Source organism: Molothrus ater, chromosome 9 (assembly GCF_012460135.2).
Source record: "Molothrus ater isolate BHLD 08-10-18 breed brown headed cowbird chromosome 9, BPBGC_Mater_1.1, whole genome shotgun sequence".
Taxonomy (NCBI): domain Eukaryota; kingdom Metazoa; phylum Chordata; class Aves; order Passeriformes; family Icteridae; genus Molothrus; species Molothrus ater.
Genome location: NC_050486.2, coordinates 4599567 through 4618442, shown reverse-complemented (window position 1 = coordinate 4618442; position 18876 = coordinate 4599567). Strand labels below are relative to the sequence as shown.

The following is an 18876-nucleotide window of genomic DNA, read 5'->3' as shown; positions in this document are numbered from 1 at the left end:
CTAATGGAGCCAGCAGCATCATAGGTAATCTCTGAGTTATTTAGAAAAATGGAATTGATCTTAGGTTTTTAGTTGTTTAAACAAAAGAAAGAAAAGGACAGAGTCTGTTTTTCCCAAAAGTGATTTTCCTTATATTTAGACTTGTTAAAAAAATTTACAAAACTGCTGCTACCAGCAGGCTTTAGGTTCAACACCACCTATTGTAAAGCTCTTACTGTGTGGTGATGTGCAGCAGCTCCACAAAGAGCAGCAAGGGTTATGACAGGGTGTCACACAGCAGCAGTTCTGCCTTTCACTGAGCACCAGCACACACAAAAACCAGAGAGCAGACCAACCCCACTCTCCAGGTAATATTCATCTTGTAGGTCATGTGTTGCACCCACTTTCACCATGAACATTAATCAGCAGCAGCTAATTCACAAGACCCCCTCCAGGCTTTTTACAACCAAGAACCACTTACTTGAAGGAATATCAAGCCAAGGACAGCAAAACAAAAATTTACCTGCAATGCAACAGTTTTATATTCAAAGGATGTAACCACTAGAAAGACCCAAGAGCTGCATACAAAGGTTCTGTGGCTCTCCTCTGGAAAATTAAATTGCTGGAGAATCAATGCCCATTTTTCTTATTTCAATCATTTAAAAATGCACATTTCTCAACTGTTCAATATTTAGATTATTGATCCATTAAAAAAGAAGTCCTTTACATTACTTGGATTTCTCAGCACTCACAGACTTGAGAATATAATGATGCTCCTTGTTCCACAGCAGATAAATGTCACGGACAAGAAAATGCCCATATTGAAATGCACAGCTGTCAGGTAGGCAGCCAGATGTTAATTAAGTGGTCTGGTAGAATTATTCTGTGATCAAGGCACATTTTTGACTTTTTTAAAATAAAATACATCTTCAATAACAAACCTAAAGGTCAAAATAATTTCATACATTAATGCTCTGGCTCCAGCCTGCAGTCCTGCACATCTCATGCTACAGACCTTTCACTGAAAGAGAAGCTCAGGCTGGAGTGTAATCTTTAATGTGCTCTTGTGCTTCTCCACCATGATGGCCTGATTTGTTGCATTTAGTAACTCATGTCCTCAGCTCATGATTGCCCCATGTTCTTCATTTGTCTGTTTTCCTCCATATGAACTTCAAGCTTGGATCAAGGCTGGCTTGTTTCCACCAGTGAAAGTCTGTACATCAGCAGTAACAATAAGAGATGTTTATAGTCTGAGGGGGTGTATTTAAATGACCTGTTTAACAAGACAAATTGAGTCAGAGCAAATTTGGTGCAAGATACTTCTGCTTGCCATCAATTAGATTATGCTGGGGAAACCAAAAGAACAGCAAAACAAAAGGGTATAAAACAAGCCCACAAAATGCTTTTCATCAGAATGAAAGAGGAGAGACATGACTTTGTAACATTTCATTTCAGTTTTATTTCCATTGCCTAAAAAAAAAAAAATTATTTCAGAGTTCCTGGAGGAAGCCTCTATCACTCAAACATTGAAGGGGTTAGCTGAAATCCAATTATATATATATTTAAACATCTACCTACACAAATTGATCTTTTTTTTCACTCGTTTCTCCTCTGTATACCAAGTGTAAGCAAGATCACTCAGTTTTCAGGGCTCTGAGAATTGTATCTAGGCAACTTGTTTAGCAGGAAAATATAACTACATCCTTATGCATTCAAGTGGTCCAGAGTACATTGGTTCAAATCAAAGCTTGCTCTGAGTGTCTCTGGGTAAAAGGAAAGAGCACCCACTGTTATTTCCCTACCTGATGTGTCATCAAAGAGGGGATGAGCCATCCTGATGAGTATTTGCTGAACAGAGATAAACAAGAGGTAGAACAACACAACTTTAGATGGGTTAACCAGAAGTCTCTGTTCTGGCCAAGCTCAGTTGATTTCTTGCTCTAAAAAAGGAAGCTTGAATCACAAAGGTAAAGTTCTTTGGCTGGACTAAAAATGGAAACAGGATCAGGAGACTCAGACAAAACCTCAGTTTTCACCAGGAAAAACCTTTCTCCTGTTAGGGAGGAGAAAGAGGAAGGAGATAAAAAGGAAAAACATCCTGGTTTAAAAATAAATCACTGTACTTCCATACAGTACACTGAGGATGACATGGCACATGAGGGTACCTTGGTCCTTAGAGAAACCTGAACAAGGGCCAGGGAAACAACACCTGAGAAAAGGCAGCCATCAGAGCCCAAACCCTGCAATTTAAATGTCTGAAAACACATTTCCTTAAATTGCAGAGGAAATCTACAAAAGTCATATACCTAGCTCCAGAATGACTTACAGACTTACTGAAAAGCCATTAATAAAGAAAGTGGAACTTCTCCAGTGGATCTTCTATGTACCTGTGCACCAGGAAATGGAGCCTCCCTGCCAAGGCAATGATATCAAAGGCTGGTTGAAAGACAACTTAGAATTTAATTATGAGGAAGCTCAAATGAAACTTAATCCTATACAAAATGCCATATCTGTCAGAAATCCATTTTTGCTCAAGGGCCCTGAAAGTCATGGAGTCCTGTAGGTTGGAAGGGACCTCTGAAATCCAGCCAGTCCAACTGCCCAGTCAAGGATGGGACAACTGCTAAGTTGGATTCAATTTCCAAGTTAACAATTGTGTTCAAGAGTCCTACTCAGTCACACTCCAAGCATTTCCAAAGACAATTCTATAAACTCTTCCCTCAGCTGTCTTGAAAGTGCTCTTATGTCAAAGGATTAGGGAGATTTTTTTTTTAATACAAACTTGCTTAAGCTATTTGCTCTTGACACAAGAAAGGCAAGGCATTAGCCCACCTCTCAGCACTACAGCAACAATGTTTGGGCTGTGTTTTGCTGCACAGGTTTCTGGCTTCTCAGATCTTTCAGGTTTTGTCTATCTACACCCACACAATGGGGGTGGCATGAAGCACTGTCATACAACCTTGGCTCTCCTTTAATTCACTTTTTTTTTCTTACTACTGGAAGAGAAAATGAACAGCAATTTTAACTGCTGCCAAGCCTGTAATACCAAGCAGTACTTGCAGATCTTCATGTGCCTGAGGTGGCTTTATTCAGAAAGTTTGGGGTGGAGATTTAATCTTCCCTACAGCAGAAAGACAGGCTGGAGTTTGAACATCCATATGTGGGTCTTGCTCTGGAGAGAAGACTGGGGACATAGGACAGCTGAAAATTCCATCTTTGGGAATAATTCAACTCAACAAGACAAATGAAATTTCGTGGAGTGACAACTCCCCCTCAAAAAATCTCTTCCAAGGCAGAAGAGACAGCAAGGAGGAAAAAAAAAAGGATCTTTATTTCAAGCAACATAAATGCAGGGGGGCATTTGACAAAGAATGGTGAAGAAGCCTTCTAGCCAACAAAACACTATAAAGAGATCTATTTCAATTGAGAGAGTAATACTGGAATGGGATATGATGAGCACAGGGTTTGGCCTATCACAAACCACTTCTGGGAGGAAAGACAGTGTGATAGTTTCCACTACATAAAAGAAATAGATGCTTCAGGAAAAGAAAAGAGATGACAATGCATTAGGGACAGGGAGAAGTGGACTTGAATTCACAGGAACAAAGCCCTGCACTAAAAATTAGCACAAGAATTTTCTGAAGAAGTAATTAGATAATATCAACAACAGTAAGTTGCCATCAGTGCCCTCCGTACAATTTCCTTTACTGTAAAGGCAAGAGATTAAAAATGGGTTTGATACAGCCTGAAGCAAAGAACCTTTGCAGAGAAAACTGTCTGGAGCATCCTGCTGAAGAATGCAGTGTGCTGCTTCTCTCCTGCAGCATGACAAATCACATGAGGAGCAGACAGCAGATTGTCACTCATGACCCATGTCACTCCAACACCTCCCCCCAGGACACTGCAGCACAGGTAAAGCTAACTGTGCTAAAAAAAGCTAATTTTAAATTTTTCCTGTTTGTACCTTCCCTTCCAAAAAAGCTCCAATAAAGCAAGAAAAAATTAACCCACCAGCCATTATCACAGGCACATTAAAATGTTTGCTGGATATGGCTTTGTATTCACAGTTTTTTCTTCCAGCAGAAACTGCAAATGCTTTGTTTCTATAATTAAGACAAAATTACTCATTTGATGCATTTGCTTTTTTCTCTTCTTTTTACCTGGAGTTTCCTTTGCAGTGAAGGAACAGTTTTTCTTTGAATAACCATTTTTCTGCAGCCCTGGGGAAATCTCAGCAATCTCTTTTAGAAGCAATGCTCTAGTCCACAGCAGCAAACTGTAACAATGCCCTTATTTTGTATTTCAGGTGTGTGTCCAAGATGATTTGGGATGCAGTACTTCATTTATATTTGCTCTCAGAGTTCTGTCTAGACAAGTGGTAGCAGACTCCTGGGGAGGTCCTGCACACCCCATCTTCACAGGTGTCAAACATTCAGTGGCCACCCAAAAAGGACTGAACTTGGGAAAAGCATTCAATACATATTTTCCCTGCAGGTGAAAACCTCCCCCATGTGCTCCAAAGACTATACAAGATTAAGCAAGGTCTGTATGATTATTTTGCTGGTAGCAAAATCTTAAAAAAGCCCAAACAACTGAACCCTTTAAAGTGAGGAAGCCACAGAGCCCATGATGTTAGTGAGGAGATGAAAGGAGTTTCTAAAGCAGAGCAAGGCACATGGGTATTTGGAGATGACAACTTAATCTCATTTTCCTACACTGCAATACAGATGATGGGCAACAGTCTCCAAAGATTAGATTTAAGGAATCCAATGGAAATCCACCCTCAAAAAAAAATCATATTTAGGGAATTCAACACAAATCCAGTTGAGGTTTTCATTTAAACAAACAAAGAACACAGCTTTGAGAAGAAGGAAAATGACCAACAGTGTTCTGTTTAGCAAAATGGACGATAAAAGGGGCACAATGAGCAAGCTCCACTCCATGAAAACTGAAATAAAGAGCTGAGGTTAGATTGAATGTCTGTCAGTTTAATCTCTGGCAAAACCAACAGCACAATAAGACCCTTCCACAAAAGAAAGGCTCAGGGGTGTCCCAGCACAGAGTTTCAGGTCAGCACTTGAAATATATTGACAGAGCTCTGCAGGAAACACTATACCCTGCTTCAGCCAGGGATTTGCATCTCTTACTCACAATCCATACCAACACTAGCATTCCTCGAAAGATCTATATCTCCCTCTGCTGAACAGATAAAGAGAACAGCAGCCTTGATGGGAACTGCCAACTGGGTTTTTAACCTTTGTATTCCACAGATTCCCTATAGCTCAAAGTTACAGATGACATTTGCCAGGTTATGGATAATGGTCTTTACACACTGGGGACATTCTGTAACTGACTTGTCTAAAGCTTTTGATCCAGCAGCCCATAAAGCCTTCACCTTAAATAACTTGTCTTACATTAAGGAGAGAAGGAAGAGACATAAAACATTAGATATTAATCAGTTGACAAAAGGGCCCTGATGGGAGAGGGAAGTAAAACAGATTTCTCTAGAGCTCTTTTGAAACTTTGACCTTTATGGTTTTAAAGAGCCATAGCAATTTCTCACAGGAGTAAGGGATAGATGGTTTTTGTCCAATTCAAGGGTTGTTGTCAATCACACTGTTGGAGAAAACAAAATATTCAGTACACACAAGCAAGATTTACTAATGCTACAAAACTAATGAAGAAACAGCAGTAATAACCTGCAGTTTTGGAAGAATTCATTCTTTACATCTGAAAGAGGAAAAAATTATGCACTGGTCATTCAGATGCAACATTCAGTTATGGTCCTAACACAGCTTTTCTCACTGACTATGTAAATGCATAACTCTACATGCACAAGTGCCTGTAAGCTGATGTCCAAAATAAATTTTATGATACCTGTAACATGTGAAGAACAGTCATTTTATGAAAAAAGGTGCTTCAATCCATGCTGTTTAAATGGACTAGACCTTGGAAGAGATGCAACTTCTTACATGAGCAACAGGAGCCAGACTTGTACATGGAGTGCTGGGTACATCTATCAAAGCTGAAAATACCATGGCACTTGCTGAACACATCTCTCTCAATTCAAGATACATACTGCACACAACAAACACTTCTTAATGCTAAAGCCACGTCAGCTCTGGTTCTTGAAAGAATCAAAGCTGCACAAGTCACAGAGCTGTGATGGAGGGAAAGGGCAGCACAGTCAGATTCCCTGGAACCACACACTCCAAGAGGTCAAGATCATGTAGACAAGGGCTTGAGGCATTACAAAGAATGGATGTGAAAGGAACATCCTCCCTAGGATTTTAAGAGTGCATTTATGAAGCAACAGCTTTCAGTTTCTGTTATATTAATAGACATCATGCAAGGAGAACCAAACAGGCTTCAGAGCAGTCAAAGCAGCTCTAAGGAAAGAAAAGTGCAGGCTCCTAAGAACTTGAGTTGGTCAAATTATCAGTCAAACCTGATTTTAGTCCAGAACTCCAATCTGCTTCACTAGCCTGAGGAAATATTAGTCTTTAACTAGCTTCTGGAGATGATGATCTGATTCATTCTCTAAACTGACCTCACAGCAGACTCCACTGGAAGAGAGGAAGGATATTAGAAGTGCTGCAATTGCTAAAATCCAAGCTTCAGATAAGAAGGCTTAAACCAAAGGTATGGTGGATTGTGTATACAGGGAAACAAGCACAGGAAACATGTGATGACACACAGGTATCCAAGATGGAAAAGAAGCTACACACCCTAACTGAGCAATGAAACAAATAATGTGAAGAGTGACTGGATTTGCACATGCATCTACTGCCTCACTTTTTGTCATTTTTTTGAGATTTAAATGGCTGATATGAACCTTGCCCTACCATTTAAAACTCTACTCTTTAAGACTCATGCAATGTTTAGATGCTCAGACACTATGAAAAGATGCCTTTGAGATGAGAGCCCACACTGCACTCACTGGTTACAGATTTTCCTGTGCTATGTGACAATCTTCACCAGTTAGTATAGAGGCACAGTACCCAAATAAAAGGCTGAAGCAGTTAATCCATGCAGTGTGAACAGGAGAAAACACAGGAAGCCATTACAGAGGATATAATTCCAAAGAGCAATTCCTTTGAACGAGCTACCAGTAAAACTGCAGAGGTTGGAAAGCATTAAACTCTTAAGGGATACAGCAACAGCTAGCAGCAAGAGCAATTTGGCATTCTGAGAAAAAAGATGAATGTTGGACTTGGCTATCTGTTCCTGAATTCCAAGGCTCATTTCAATTTAAATTTGAATTTCGTCACATTGACTAAATGACTTCTGTGCCAGTTGTAAGACAAAATGTTCATGAAAAGAATATTTAAGCAAACAATTAGCACACTCATTTCTGCCAATGACAGATTTATCCTTTTCTCTAGAGAATCAAATGGAGCTTTTCAAGTTCATTTTATTCATTCACTTGTTACTGAAGTGTGATGACCTCTGGGACAAAGTTAGGAAACTCCCCAGTAGGTCTCTATATTGTTAGTCACTATTCATTGCAATTGCTTTATTCAAGACAAGTCAGATACTGCTTTTTCTGTGTAAGTAAAAAAGTCCTATCAGCTCTTGAACTCTTAAGGCTTATGTGAAAATTGCACATGAGACACATCCTGCACACTGATGAGAGGTTTCACGTCCCTTTGTGATTTCCTAGGAAGCAGTGGCAGCAAGGCAGGAAGACACTACGTGACAGATCTGGCAGCATCTCTGATGTGCAGGAACAGAAAAATCAGCTTAACTACAAAGATCTTAAGTTCAAATAACATGGTATAGGTGCAGTTCTTCTCACTGTCAGTCCCAAGCAGAAGTACAATATGATCCACCTACCAGAGCCAGAAAAATTGCCTTCACCAATCTTTGTCCTTCATTCCTTTGTCCTTTACCAGGACAGCAGAAGGCTTGGTTTTGATATCGCACCTTAATTTTACATCCCACAGTCCATGAAGAGGGATAACATGGAAGTCAATCCTTCAAAGATTTGTCCTCATCTAAAAAATCCCACTAAGCTCAGTGTTTCCACTACAATAAGTACTTTGGGACAGAAATATGATCACAGCCTTACTGGCCAAAAATACAGATTCCTCCAAACAACTCTTAAGTGACTGAAGTGCTGTAAATAGTTTCCAATGCAAAATAAAGGTTTTGCAGTGAATTCTGGAATAAGCTTGAATTAAAGGTGACAGATGTGCACTTCCAAAACACAAATCTTGTCCCCTACTTCCCCTGCCAACAGCCTGAGAGATCATGGACTAGAGGAAGGTTTATTATTACCTACCTACAAAATGAAAAGACACACTGCAGGTAAAGTCCTATCCAGGTAATGGGCAAGCCCTGAACTGCTGCATGCCACTGCTTTCATCAAGGTTGAATTCTGAGCACTCACTGGTGTGAAGTTTTTCCACAGGTTTCAAAGGAATGCCTAACCTTTGGCTGTGCCTTTAAACACTGAGCTCAATTCATACACTGAAGGTAATCTTGTAGCTCAAGCCCTAACTCCACCCTAAACATGTCATATATTCACACAAATAGATCCTTTCTGAGCCACTCCAGGCTTTCAACAGAACACACTGCTCAGCCATGAGAATCTATTAAGGTAAGACCTTGCTCTCAGCTGGAAAACATTAATTCTCTTCCAAAAAGGCACACTATACCTTCTTGGTCATTAATATCCCATCATTCTTCTGAGCTGAGTGACAAGGCAGGTAAGTCACCCAGATCTGAGACAATGTACAAGGCTAACTCTACAGGGAGGTGTTTGGAAAAGAGAAATCACTGCTCCAGTTACTGCAGCAGAAAAATCAATATTTCACTGGCCAGGATAGCCTCCAAAGTGGCCCCACTTGGACACCAGGTATATTAGAAAAATGGAATGATGATGATAAAAAAGCCACTTTTGACCCTGAACTGTAAGTGCATCAGGGCGCTGCAGAGACCTTAAGGGGTGGGTAAATAGCTGCAAATGAAAACAAAGCTGTTGACACAACAACTGGAGTCCTTCATAATGCTGCTACTGATCCCTAGCTTTAAATTAGCTTTGTGACCATTCAAAACCAGAATACAGGACCACTGTGAAATGCTGAAGATGGTGCACATGAAACATCTTTAAACAGCCTGGAAAACGTGGTGGGGAAGGGCAAAATCACCTTCAAAGGAAAAGCAGAAAGTGGGGAAAGGAATAAGGAATAGAGAGAGCTGGTAAGAGAGGAGAAGCTCAGCATTAAGAGCACACCTCATATTCACTGAGGGTTTGCCCCTTGTTAGTGAACACTGGCATTGATCCAGGCTGCCAAAAGCCTCTCTGGGGCTGGCACTGGTGCTCAGTGGATCAGGGAATAACCTAATCCAGAAAAAAGGCAGTTCAGTTTTAGCCAAGCAATTGGTAGAGTGAAGAAGAGATGGAAAAGCAAAATCTGGGGTGTTTAGGAGGGAGTATGGCATCTCCAATGCAGGCAGTCTCAAACTCTGTTGCTCTAGGTAGTAAGACCAGCATCAATCAGCACCACCCCACTGTTTTCCTGCTGTGGTCACTTCATCTGAACCCACACTATCAGGAGTTTGTGACAACACAGCAAAGCTGTTTTAGAGACTGATCAAAGCTAAAACTAATGCAGCAAAACCTTAAGTTCTGACTATGCTGTAGCTGTTCTGTTGCTATCCTGTCCATATGTGTTTCTCTGCTGCTTGCACTTATTTTGTGAAGCTCCTGGAGAGGAGACAGTCTCTGTCCTGCATCTCTGCAGCCCTGAGAAACCTCTCTCAGCCCTCAATCCAACCTGCTAGATTTGTGGGTCCTACAGGGAAAAAATACAGTGTTTGAGGAGATGATGCATCTAATGTCATAGAAACTTCAGATCTCTGAATTCTTACAAAACCTCTGCATAATATATGGGAAATAAAAAGGCAGTGGTAGCTGCTGACACTATTACAGCAGGCTGGGAATAAAACATTCCTACTATCAATAGCTACACTGAGCTCACTGGAGTTAGCAGACAGTCTGATCTCACCCAGACTGCACTACTTGGACATTCCAGCTGCAAAGTGCATGATGCATTTTCAGCCTTTAGTTTTCTTTTTAAAGCAGGGAAACAGCACTGCTAGAAAATATATGGGTTAAGGACATCAGTGCTATTGCTGAGGCAGAACAATAATAACTTCAGCCATGATTTATATAGCTAATTTCAGAATAAATCCCTATCTGTTTTTAAAAAAAGACCACAGAATGACCTGATTTTGTATTTGGCAGTGATTGCAGTTTATACTGGACAATGTTTCAACTCAGTAAGCATGCAAATAGAATATTTTATTAAAGTAGCAGACAAAAGGGGTCTTTTCTTCTTTATGTGCCCTCTCTACTGCAACAGATTTTATCAGGCTGCAGCCAGACACACCAGCTTTCCTCTCACCTGAAGTGCCTGATTTTAAGTGAATTACTTCTCAAACCAATATCCATTTCTCTCTTCTATAGGCTCTATTTCTAGTTTATGGCCCATTTGTTCTGTTTTAAGCTACCCAAGATAATTTTTTTTGGTCATCTTAAAGCTTCAGAGTGAAGAGTCCAGAAAAGAAACTTATATATCATCCACATTAGATGCTAATCCTGGGATTTGCTTTTATAGTGGCATCTAAAGCTTGTTTTCCTGCATCATCTGAAGCCAACTCAGTGCTCTCTACTAGAGAAGAGGGTTCCTCATGGAGATACAGTCTAACACCACTTTTAAAGATGGTTACATTTAAATGGAAGCATCACAGCAAATCCTGTGACAGAACCCCCCCATTTCACTCACAGGGTTCACAGCCTGACTTTGCTTCATTCTCTGTAGGGAATCTTGAACCAGAGATCTGGGTTTAATAAAAGCATTTCCACCTGCACCCAGTTTCCATGCTGCATTGCCAAATAAAAGGAGGGAACTGAAGGACTGGAGGGGTGGATTTGGAAGCAAAGTCAGGCTGTGAACCCTGTGCTGCTTCAGCCCACTAATGCATGCCATGTGTTGGTAGATCTCTCAGGGACTTTGGGACCTTCCTTGCAATTTTTCTGTAAAAGAGAGTTTTAAAATTGGAGAAGGCAGAAAGGTACCTCTCAACCTTTCACCTGTGCAGCATCATGGGCCATGTGGGCCAAGAGCCAAAATATTACAAACCAGTGAGAAGAAATGTAAGGTGGGGACAGGGTGGAAAGGACAAGGACCTTAAGATGGTCATCCTGTTTCTGTGGTGAAGGCAAGGGAGGAACCAGCACAGAGATGCTGATCTAGCAAGCATCTATTTAGGAGAACTCACTTCAAGGAGCCATTCTGAACAGATGGATGCAATTGGGCAAGATGCATTTGTCAAGGGCAGAGAAGAGCTTTTCTTAAGCAAGGTGTGGAAGAACAGGACGTTATGAAAAGATGCTTCAGCTTTATGAATGGTTAAGAGAGAACCTTTAAAGAAAATAAAAATGTCAACCCTGAAAAAATTTCTACTTCAGTCAAAATTACCTTGCTTAAAGAAGTTATACTGGCTTTCAGCTATTCTGCATATAGAAAAAGGGAACTGAAATGTGTATGTAATTAATAGTATAGTAAATAAATGGACTTCTTCCTTTTATAGCTCAAATATTACTTCCTCCCTAACCATTTTATGAATTGCTTACCTCATCATGTCTTAAACTATAGATATATACATATATATACACACAAAAATACAGACACATATATAGCATTAAGCTCCATCAAATCTGCAAATAAATTGAGAGTATATACAGAAACAGCACTTCTGTTTAAATACAATACAAAACTGTGTGGGGCATGAAATGCTCAGAAGTCTTGGCTCTTCTATCCTTGAATAAATCACTGAGTAACTGAAACAGTTTTCAAAATGTGAAAATCCTCTTAGCATGTGAGCAAGCCAAGGCAGGGCTGAGACAGCTTTCTGAAATTGGCCACTACACTGATCACTGAATTAGTGTTTAGTGTTGTGGACTGCTCATTTTTATTTCTGCTGGGGGCAAACAGGAGTGATCAAGTCAGTGTGCCCTGTTCCCTGCTTTTTGTTTTTTTAGTACTACTCAAGGAAGTCAGCTTTGACTCTTCCTTTATTAATTTTATAGCCTATGTGACAACTCATGCTATTCAACAGTTATGTTCCTTTTTCCACAAACTAAATGAAATTATTAAGCAAGACTAGCTGAAGCTGATGGAGAAGAAAAGCCTTTGTCTCCATCATAACACATTAAACATGACTGTTTTACTATATGGGGTATGAAAGTAGACACTAGCTCATTTCTTTTTTCTGATTATTTTTTAGGAGTTCACAAATAATGTCTTTCAAGATTCCAGTATTTCTATTAATATGCCCCATTTTCCTCACATGTATTTATGGCTGAAAGATCAATTAGAATTCCATTGTGGGAAGTAATTTCCATTGGTTCAATTACCCCCTGTAGTTGTTTCAGCAATCATAATATCAATCAAATATCCATTTTAATTTTTATTTAGAGATTCAATTACCAAACATCAAGCAGGTGTAAACACTTCTTTCAGTACTTCTTTCCCTTTTACCCCTCAGCATCCTCTAAATCATAGAAGCACACATGCAGTCCTTAAAACCTCCATGAAACTTTCAGGGCTTCCTAATGCTTCTTTCTCAACACACTTGCTGAAGACAAACCCAGTTTGTTAGACCTGGGTGTGGGGACAGAGACACTCCCACCTGCTCCTACCCCATGAGCCCTCCAGCTCCAAAAGCCTCCCTTGATCAATCTGTGCCATATCTCCCCTCTGCCTTTCAGGTGGCACAGAATCCCAGTTATCTATTTATCAAGAAGAATTCTGTTTCATAGTGCTTTTACAGGAATATTTTAATCAGTGGCTGATCCATTTGGAGCTAGTGCTCATCTTTCCCTAGAGTCCCTTCTCATTCAAATGCTGCTACTAGGCTTTGTTGTTCAACTATTTTTACATGTAATTCACTAAACTTCAGAGAGATGCCTGTCAAGCAAGTCAATATTTTACACTCCAGCTTGAATCCATTTTTGGATTCAGAATGCAAGTTTATTTTTTGCCTCATAAGAGTTACAACCAAAGTAGAACCAGCCTGGAAATGAGAACACCCGAATGAAATGGCAAACCAGTGGTTGCAAGAATGATCAACATATCTCCCAGAGTCCAGAGAGAACAAATGTTGTCAGAACAAGTAGTTACAAGTCCATTAAAACTCCCCAAGGAGAAAGAAAATGCAGAGTTGGTTAAACATTTATAGGCACCTGTGAGTTTTAGTTACTGTATGCATAGCACAGTACAGCTTCCTCCCAAAGCAACACCTGCTCTGCTCCCAGATCTTGGTGTTATCACCAAGAACCATTTAATCTAAGTGAATAAAAGGCTCCTTGTGCCTTCCCCACTGACTAATTCAAAAAAATAAAAATGTTAACAGCCATCTTTGCCCAGCCTAGGAAAACATGAGCCCACCCACAGGGATTGTAGTGGAGCTACAGGAACATGCACAGCCACAGCTTTACAGCATGCTTCAGGTAAAACCAGCTAAAATCCCCACTATGGCTTTGTAGCATTTATAGAACAATATTATAAATCAGAAAGAGCAGCTCTCATCATGATAACACATTGAGACTCCCAGAGCTGAGCTCTGCCTGGTTGCCTTAGCGATCCCAATAAATGCACTGGGGGATTTCTTTACCTGCCTTATCTCTGACAGAGGCACCCAAATGAAAAAGCCAGGTGGGGCATGACATTGACACAGCACTGTGGCACTTAAAATGTCTCTGAGTAAAACTTCTCAACTGCAAAAACACTTCAGTCTTGGGCACAGCAGCCAACCTCACATCTTTGGGGAGAATAAGGAATAAAGGACAGAAGAAACAATACCCCTTTGCCCAAATCCCTTTTACCTACCTGCACAGCCAAATGCTAGGTGGTACCTAGAGGATGGGCTGAATTTGACACAACACACGTTAGCCTTGGCCTCAATGCTTGCAACTGAGTTGTCCAAGTTGGTAGACCACAGTTTCACTAGAGAAAGGGAAAGAGAGACATGAATAAGCAAAAAACAACAACAACATGAACTTTATCTGAAAGGCCTAAAATCTAGTTGTTTCATGAATAACATTCTGGAAAGCCTCAGTTGCTAAGATGTTAGTGAGTCTGAAGGGTCAGCTGTCACTGGTGGTTGGTAAGTCTGAGAGTATTCTCAAGTCCACATTGTAAATATCAGAGCAGGTGATTAACCACATGCTATAAACTCAGTGCTTAAGGTTACTGCAGTGCAGATTCATACAACCAAGGACAGGAAGGCTTACATTCTTTTTTGTTCCTTCTCCTTGTGCTGGGATGCAAGAACTCCATGATCCACGGCAAAACTGCTTTGCACAGAATAAATATACCTAATTGTATGCACAGTGAGTGAGAACAACTTGTTTTATTCTTGAGAAACTGGCACAGACAGGAGAGAAATCAGTATGTTGGCTTCCTATGATGCAATAATCCCTTGGTACAAGAACTTCACTGTTCTATGAGAGTACCACATGAACACTGATTAAACTATGTGCTAGAAAGGGCTCTTCTACCAAGCACTCCAGTGCTTCAGAGAATGACCAACAAAAAACACCAGGGCTTTTCAAAACATAGTGTTCCCCACCTGCCAGAAACACTTCAAGCACCATTAACCTTAAGATGAAGAGTGCCAGGTGCTCCTCACATAGTTAATCTTATTATTAAAAGCTAAACAATGCACTGCCTTTGGCCCAGATAAAGGAGCAGCAGATTGGCATCAAGCCCCACTGATTCATACAAGGCAGAAAAGACCTAAACATCTCCCCTCCCTCTTTTCTTGATGAGTGGATCAAGCTGTACTGGAGTATCACAATCTGAGACTGGAAGCAGAGCAAGCTATGTTAAACATAATTAACATATGCTAAACATATTATCAATGTTAAACATGCAGCTGCTACATAAAGGGTTAAAATCCCCTCAAGAGACATAAAGGGTAATCCCCTCAAGAGATCCCCTTGAGCTGCATGGGCTCCTTCAGATCCGTGGCCAACAGCACCTCCAGTCTTCTTACTGAAAGATCACTTTGGAGGTGAAGTGAGCAAAAATAAACAACGGGAAACTGTGATCAACACATGAGAGATCAGCAATTTTATGGGATGTCCCCCACCCTCTGAGGAGCCCTCTGTGTCACCTGTTGGCCAGCATTTCTCAGGGGCTTAGAGGGAGGAGCAAGGTTTCCAGCTGGATTATCCAAGGATGTTTTAGAAAACAAAGGAAAAGGAGGAATACTGGCAGGTTGGTTCCAGTGCTCTTTTTGATAGTATGGCAAGCACTGAAAGCAACAAGGCTGGGCTGATTCTGACCATACAAGGATGGAGGAATCAGCACAGCTCAGAGCACACCAAGGAATCATTGTAAATACAGCACTGTGTGGGTATCTGGCAGCTGCCTGGAACATCAGAAAGCAGCACACAGACACCAGCAGAACTACAAACCCCAGGGGCATACTCTATTTGCCCAGAAGCATTATGTAAAATTCAATGAAAACAGCACCCAGCCTCAGGTTGGTTTTCAGAAATAAATGCATTCTCATTGATCAGAGCTATAATACTCATCCTAAACACCTGGCTACATTTGGAAATGAAATAAAAGCTTTGGAAGCATGGCTTAAGAAGTTCTCTTCTTCCAGGCAAGATGGGATGGTAAAGCTTCTCCACCATATTCTGCACTTGGGGACAGAGGGGAACAGGGAAATATTTGGGAGAACAAGAAAATATTTATGTTTTGCTTAAATGAACAGACACCAGGAGATGAGTAGTCTAAGTTCTGGTGGCAGTGAAGCCCATCAAGTTTATGGATGAGATAAGAAGCAAATAAAACATGTTTATGAGAGAACAATGTCAGCAGACAACACCACTTCAACTTGAGGAGAGTGGGGTGGGTACATGATCTCAAGTTCAGAGCAATACTCTGCCAAAATCTAGTATTAAAACAACACAGGCTTTCTTTGAAGTTTTCCACCCAGGTATTTAAAGCTGCATCCAAAGCAGCCAAGTCTCTCCTTGACCCCCCCAACAAACAAATGGCCATCTGGTCCCAGCTCAGTATCAAAAGCTAATTGAGGGCTCTGCTTCAGCTTGGCTCCTTTTTTTCATTCAAGCTTGCAGGTCATAAGCTGAGCTATTTAATCTGGTGAAGAGACAATCCATGTGCTCTAAAGTCATCATAATATTTGTTACAACTGACAGGCACAGATTAGAGCCTGCAATTTCTGTGATCTAACTGCTGTGAGATACGCAGGGCTCCAATTATATCTTAGTCAGTACCATAAAAAGGATAGATGGGACACATAACAACACATAATGAAACATGTCAAGTTTTACCTAGAACTGCCCATTATTTTTTAAAAAGAACTGACAGGTTAATAAAGCATAATTCATAAGGGTAGAGTTTATTTGCTGTAGCTTTCATGGGTTTTGCTGAGGTCGAGGCAGTAATTATCCAACACAGATGTCTTGGTAGCATCCAGAATTGTGTTGATGAGACAAGCAACTATCTGAGACTATTTCTGAAACACATGTTCTCAAAGCATATTTTCTCTCATTTTGCAGCTGCTGAGAGACATCTTTATGTGGCTAAATACCTACCCCTCACTATTGCATTAAAAAGATGCCTCCAGAACAGTTTTTTTTCAGTTTAAAATATTTCAGTAGTAGAAGAAGATTTTTAGTAGAAGATTTACACCAAATGTGTAAGTTCATCAGTTAATTTTCCATGCATCAGTTCTGTGTCTAAACACTGACTAGAAGAGGCAGAAGCCTGTACTACAATAGCTGAAGGTTGATGTTCACAGTTGGTACACAGAACAAGGATGTTTCATCCAGCCTGTCACTTGTGAGTTCTTATCTGCTCATCTGCTGCTACTCTGGAAAAGCTCTAAGCCAGGAATAGGATCTTGCTACCAGAAAATTCATTTGCAGAGATTAGTAGAATCCCTAGGAAAGGAGAAAGCTGCTGAATTTTACTGCTAGGCAAAATTTTGGGTCCACTGCCTCATGCAGGGGTCAGGAAGGTGGTGTAAACTGATGACTGGCAGTAGGCAGTGACTGCAGGGCACTCTTTGTATAAGGCACAGACTTTACTGTCAATAAAAAATAAATATCAACATCATCTTGACTTCTTCAAGGCACTTCCACTAAATCAATCCAACAACCTCCCAAATCTCCAGAAAATTACTAAACTTTTAGCCAGAAAAATGACCAAACTGAATGTTCAACTTGATATTTTGAGGGCAATAAATACCTACACCTCAAGTCAACAGAAACTGAAGGAATGAAATATCAATGAAAATGAAGTCCCAAACAATCCTGTGGAAGCTGATGGAGCAGACTGAGCTGCAGTTCTCAGGTCATTTCCCCTCTGTAGAGGGCTTTTTTTTTTAAATGAACCCATATCTGCATATCTGTGTTGCCTTGCTGAATTAAGTGCACTATAAAAAAATAGCTGCAGGACTAGTACAGGGTCTCATTTATTGAGGCAGCATGGAAATTACTTTCCTTAGATGTAATGAGACACAGGCCTGCACTCCTCCTTGCCATGAGACAACAAAAAGTAACAATTGCTACAAACTCAGAGCTCTCAGGTGCTCCTGGCTCTATCCTACTTCTCACTTTTGAGCCAGGAATAATGAAGGAACTACAGGTGTCTTTTTAAATTTGAATTTATCATTGCTTCTTCTATTTTCTTCAGTTTCAGAGAGCTTCAAAAACAGACCACAGAAACATTTGATCACTCCAAAAAATTGCATCTATCCCCCTAAAGACAAATTCTACCCACAGAGCATCACCAAATATTTCACTGTCCCTCATCTGCTAACTTTACCATGGCCATAAAACTCCACCCCCAATAGAGAACAGACAGCTGAAAGTCATTAGATAAGTGGATTAGCTCTAGCCCTGTCCTGGTACTTTGATGGCATCATTTTGCCTTCACAAAATTCATCTTTTCTTCTCCAAGAGCAGAAATTCACCCTTTCCTGCTTACACGAGTATCACAGCTCCTGCCATTATTATGTGCATAAAAGAATTTAAATTAAGGCTGTGCCTACTCCCCAAGCTCCTTGTAGAACAAGTAAACACCAATTTTGCTCACTGCTATCTAGCTGGAGTATACCTTTGGGTGCCTACAGACATACACAAGTACCTTTGGCCCTTGAAAAAGAGAGTGCATAACAACTGTAGATGAAAGTGAAGGGTTTGTACACACACTAGTTATTCTAAGTACAATAATGCTTTTATGCTGTCATTATCTGCTGTGAAAATAGGAAGATCTTCCACAGATAAGCATATTCTGGATTATTTTCATCTCACAAGATGGACAATGCAAGAACCTGGGGTCCAGGGATGCTGCTGCTAATTGTAGGAGAATCATTTTCTGCCTAACAGCATTGTTAGCATCCCCTTTGCAGTGCCTGAGCCCTGGCAGAGAGAGCTGAAAAGCACAGGATTTTTCATTCATAAGCACCTTCTCCAACACACATCTACTTTCAGAATTAGCTTCTGACTTGAAAAAAAAGAGGAGAGACAGGTAGATACACAGGCAAGCAGGAAGAACTGGCAAAGCTGTCCCTTTTTTGGCTGCCTTGTCCTGACTACTTGACAGGGAAATGTGATACTTGTGCTTTGTGATGAGATTAGCTCGTGCACACCCGGTGTGGCCTCAAAGGAGCAGAGAAATCAAAGAGGACAGGAGAAGTAGATAAAAGATCTTTCCTGCCAGACACTCTACTGGGCCAGACATGTATTATTGTGTATTAAAACTGACCAGAACTCAACCAAACCACCATGAACATAAACAGAAGGACAAAATTTTAAGTTAGGCAGGTTACAATGAAGATATT

General features: G+C 40.5%; 1 protein-coding gene across 2 annotated transcripts in view; it reads right to left on the bottom strand.

The window, feature by feature from the left end:
• COP1 (COP1 E3 ubiquitin ligase) overlaps positions 1-18876 on the bottom strand; it is a 125809-nt gene that overhangs the window by 41388 nt on the left and 65545 nt on the right. For both annotated transcript variants that reach the window (XM_036388145.2, XM_036388146.2), the window contains exon 15: positions 13881-13997. In XM_036388145.2, coding sequence (XP_036244038.1) covers positions 13881-13997 — 117 coding nt within the window. The remainder of the gene's footprint in view (positions 1-13880; positions 13998-18876) is intronic.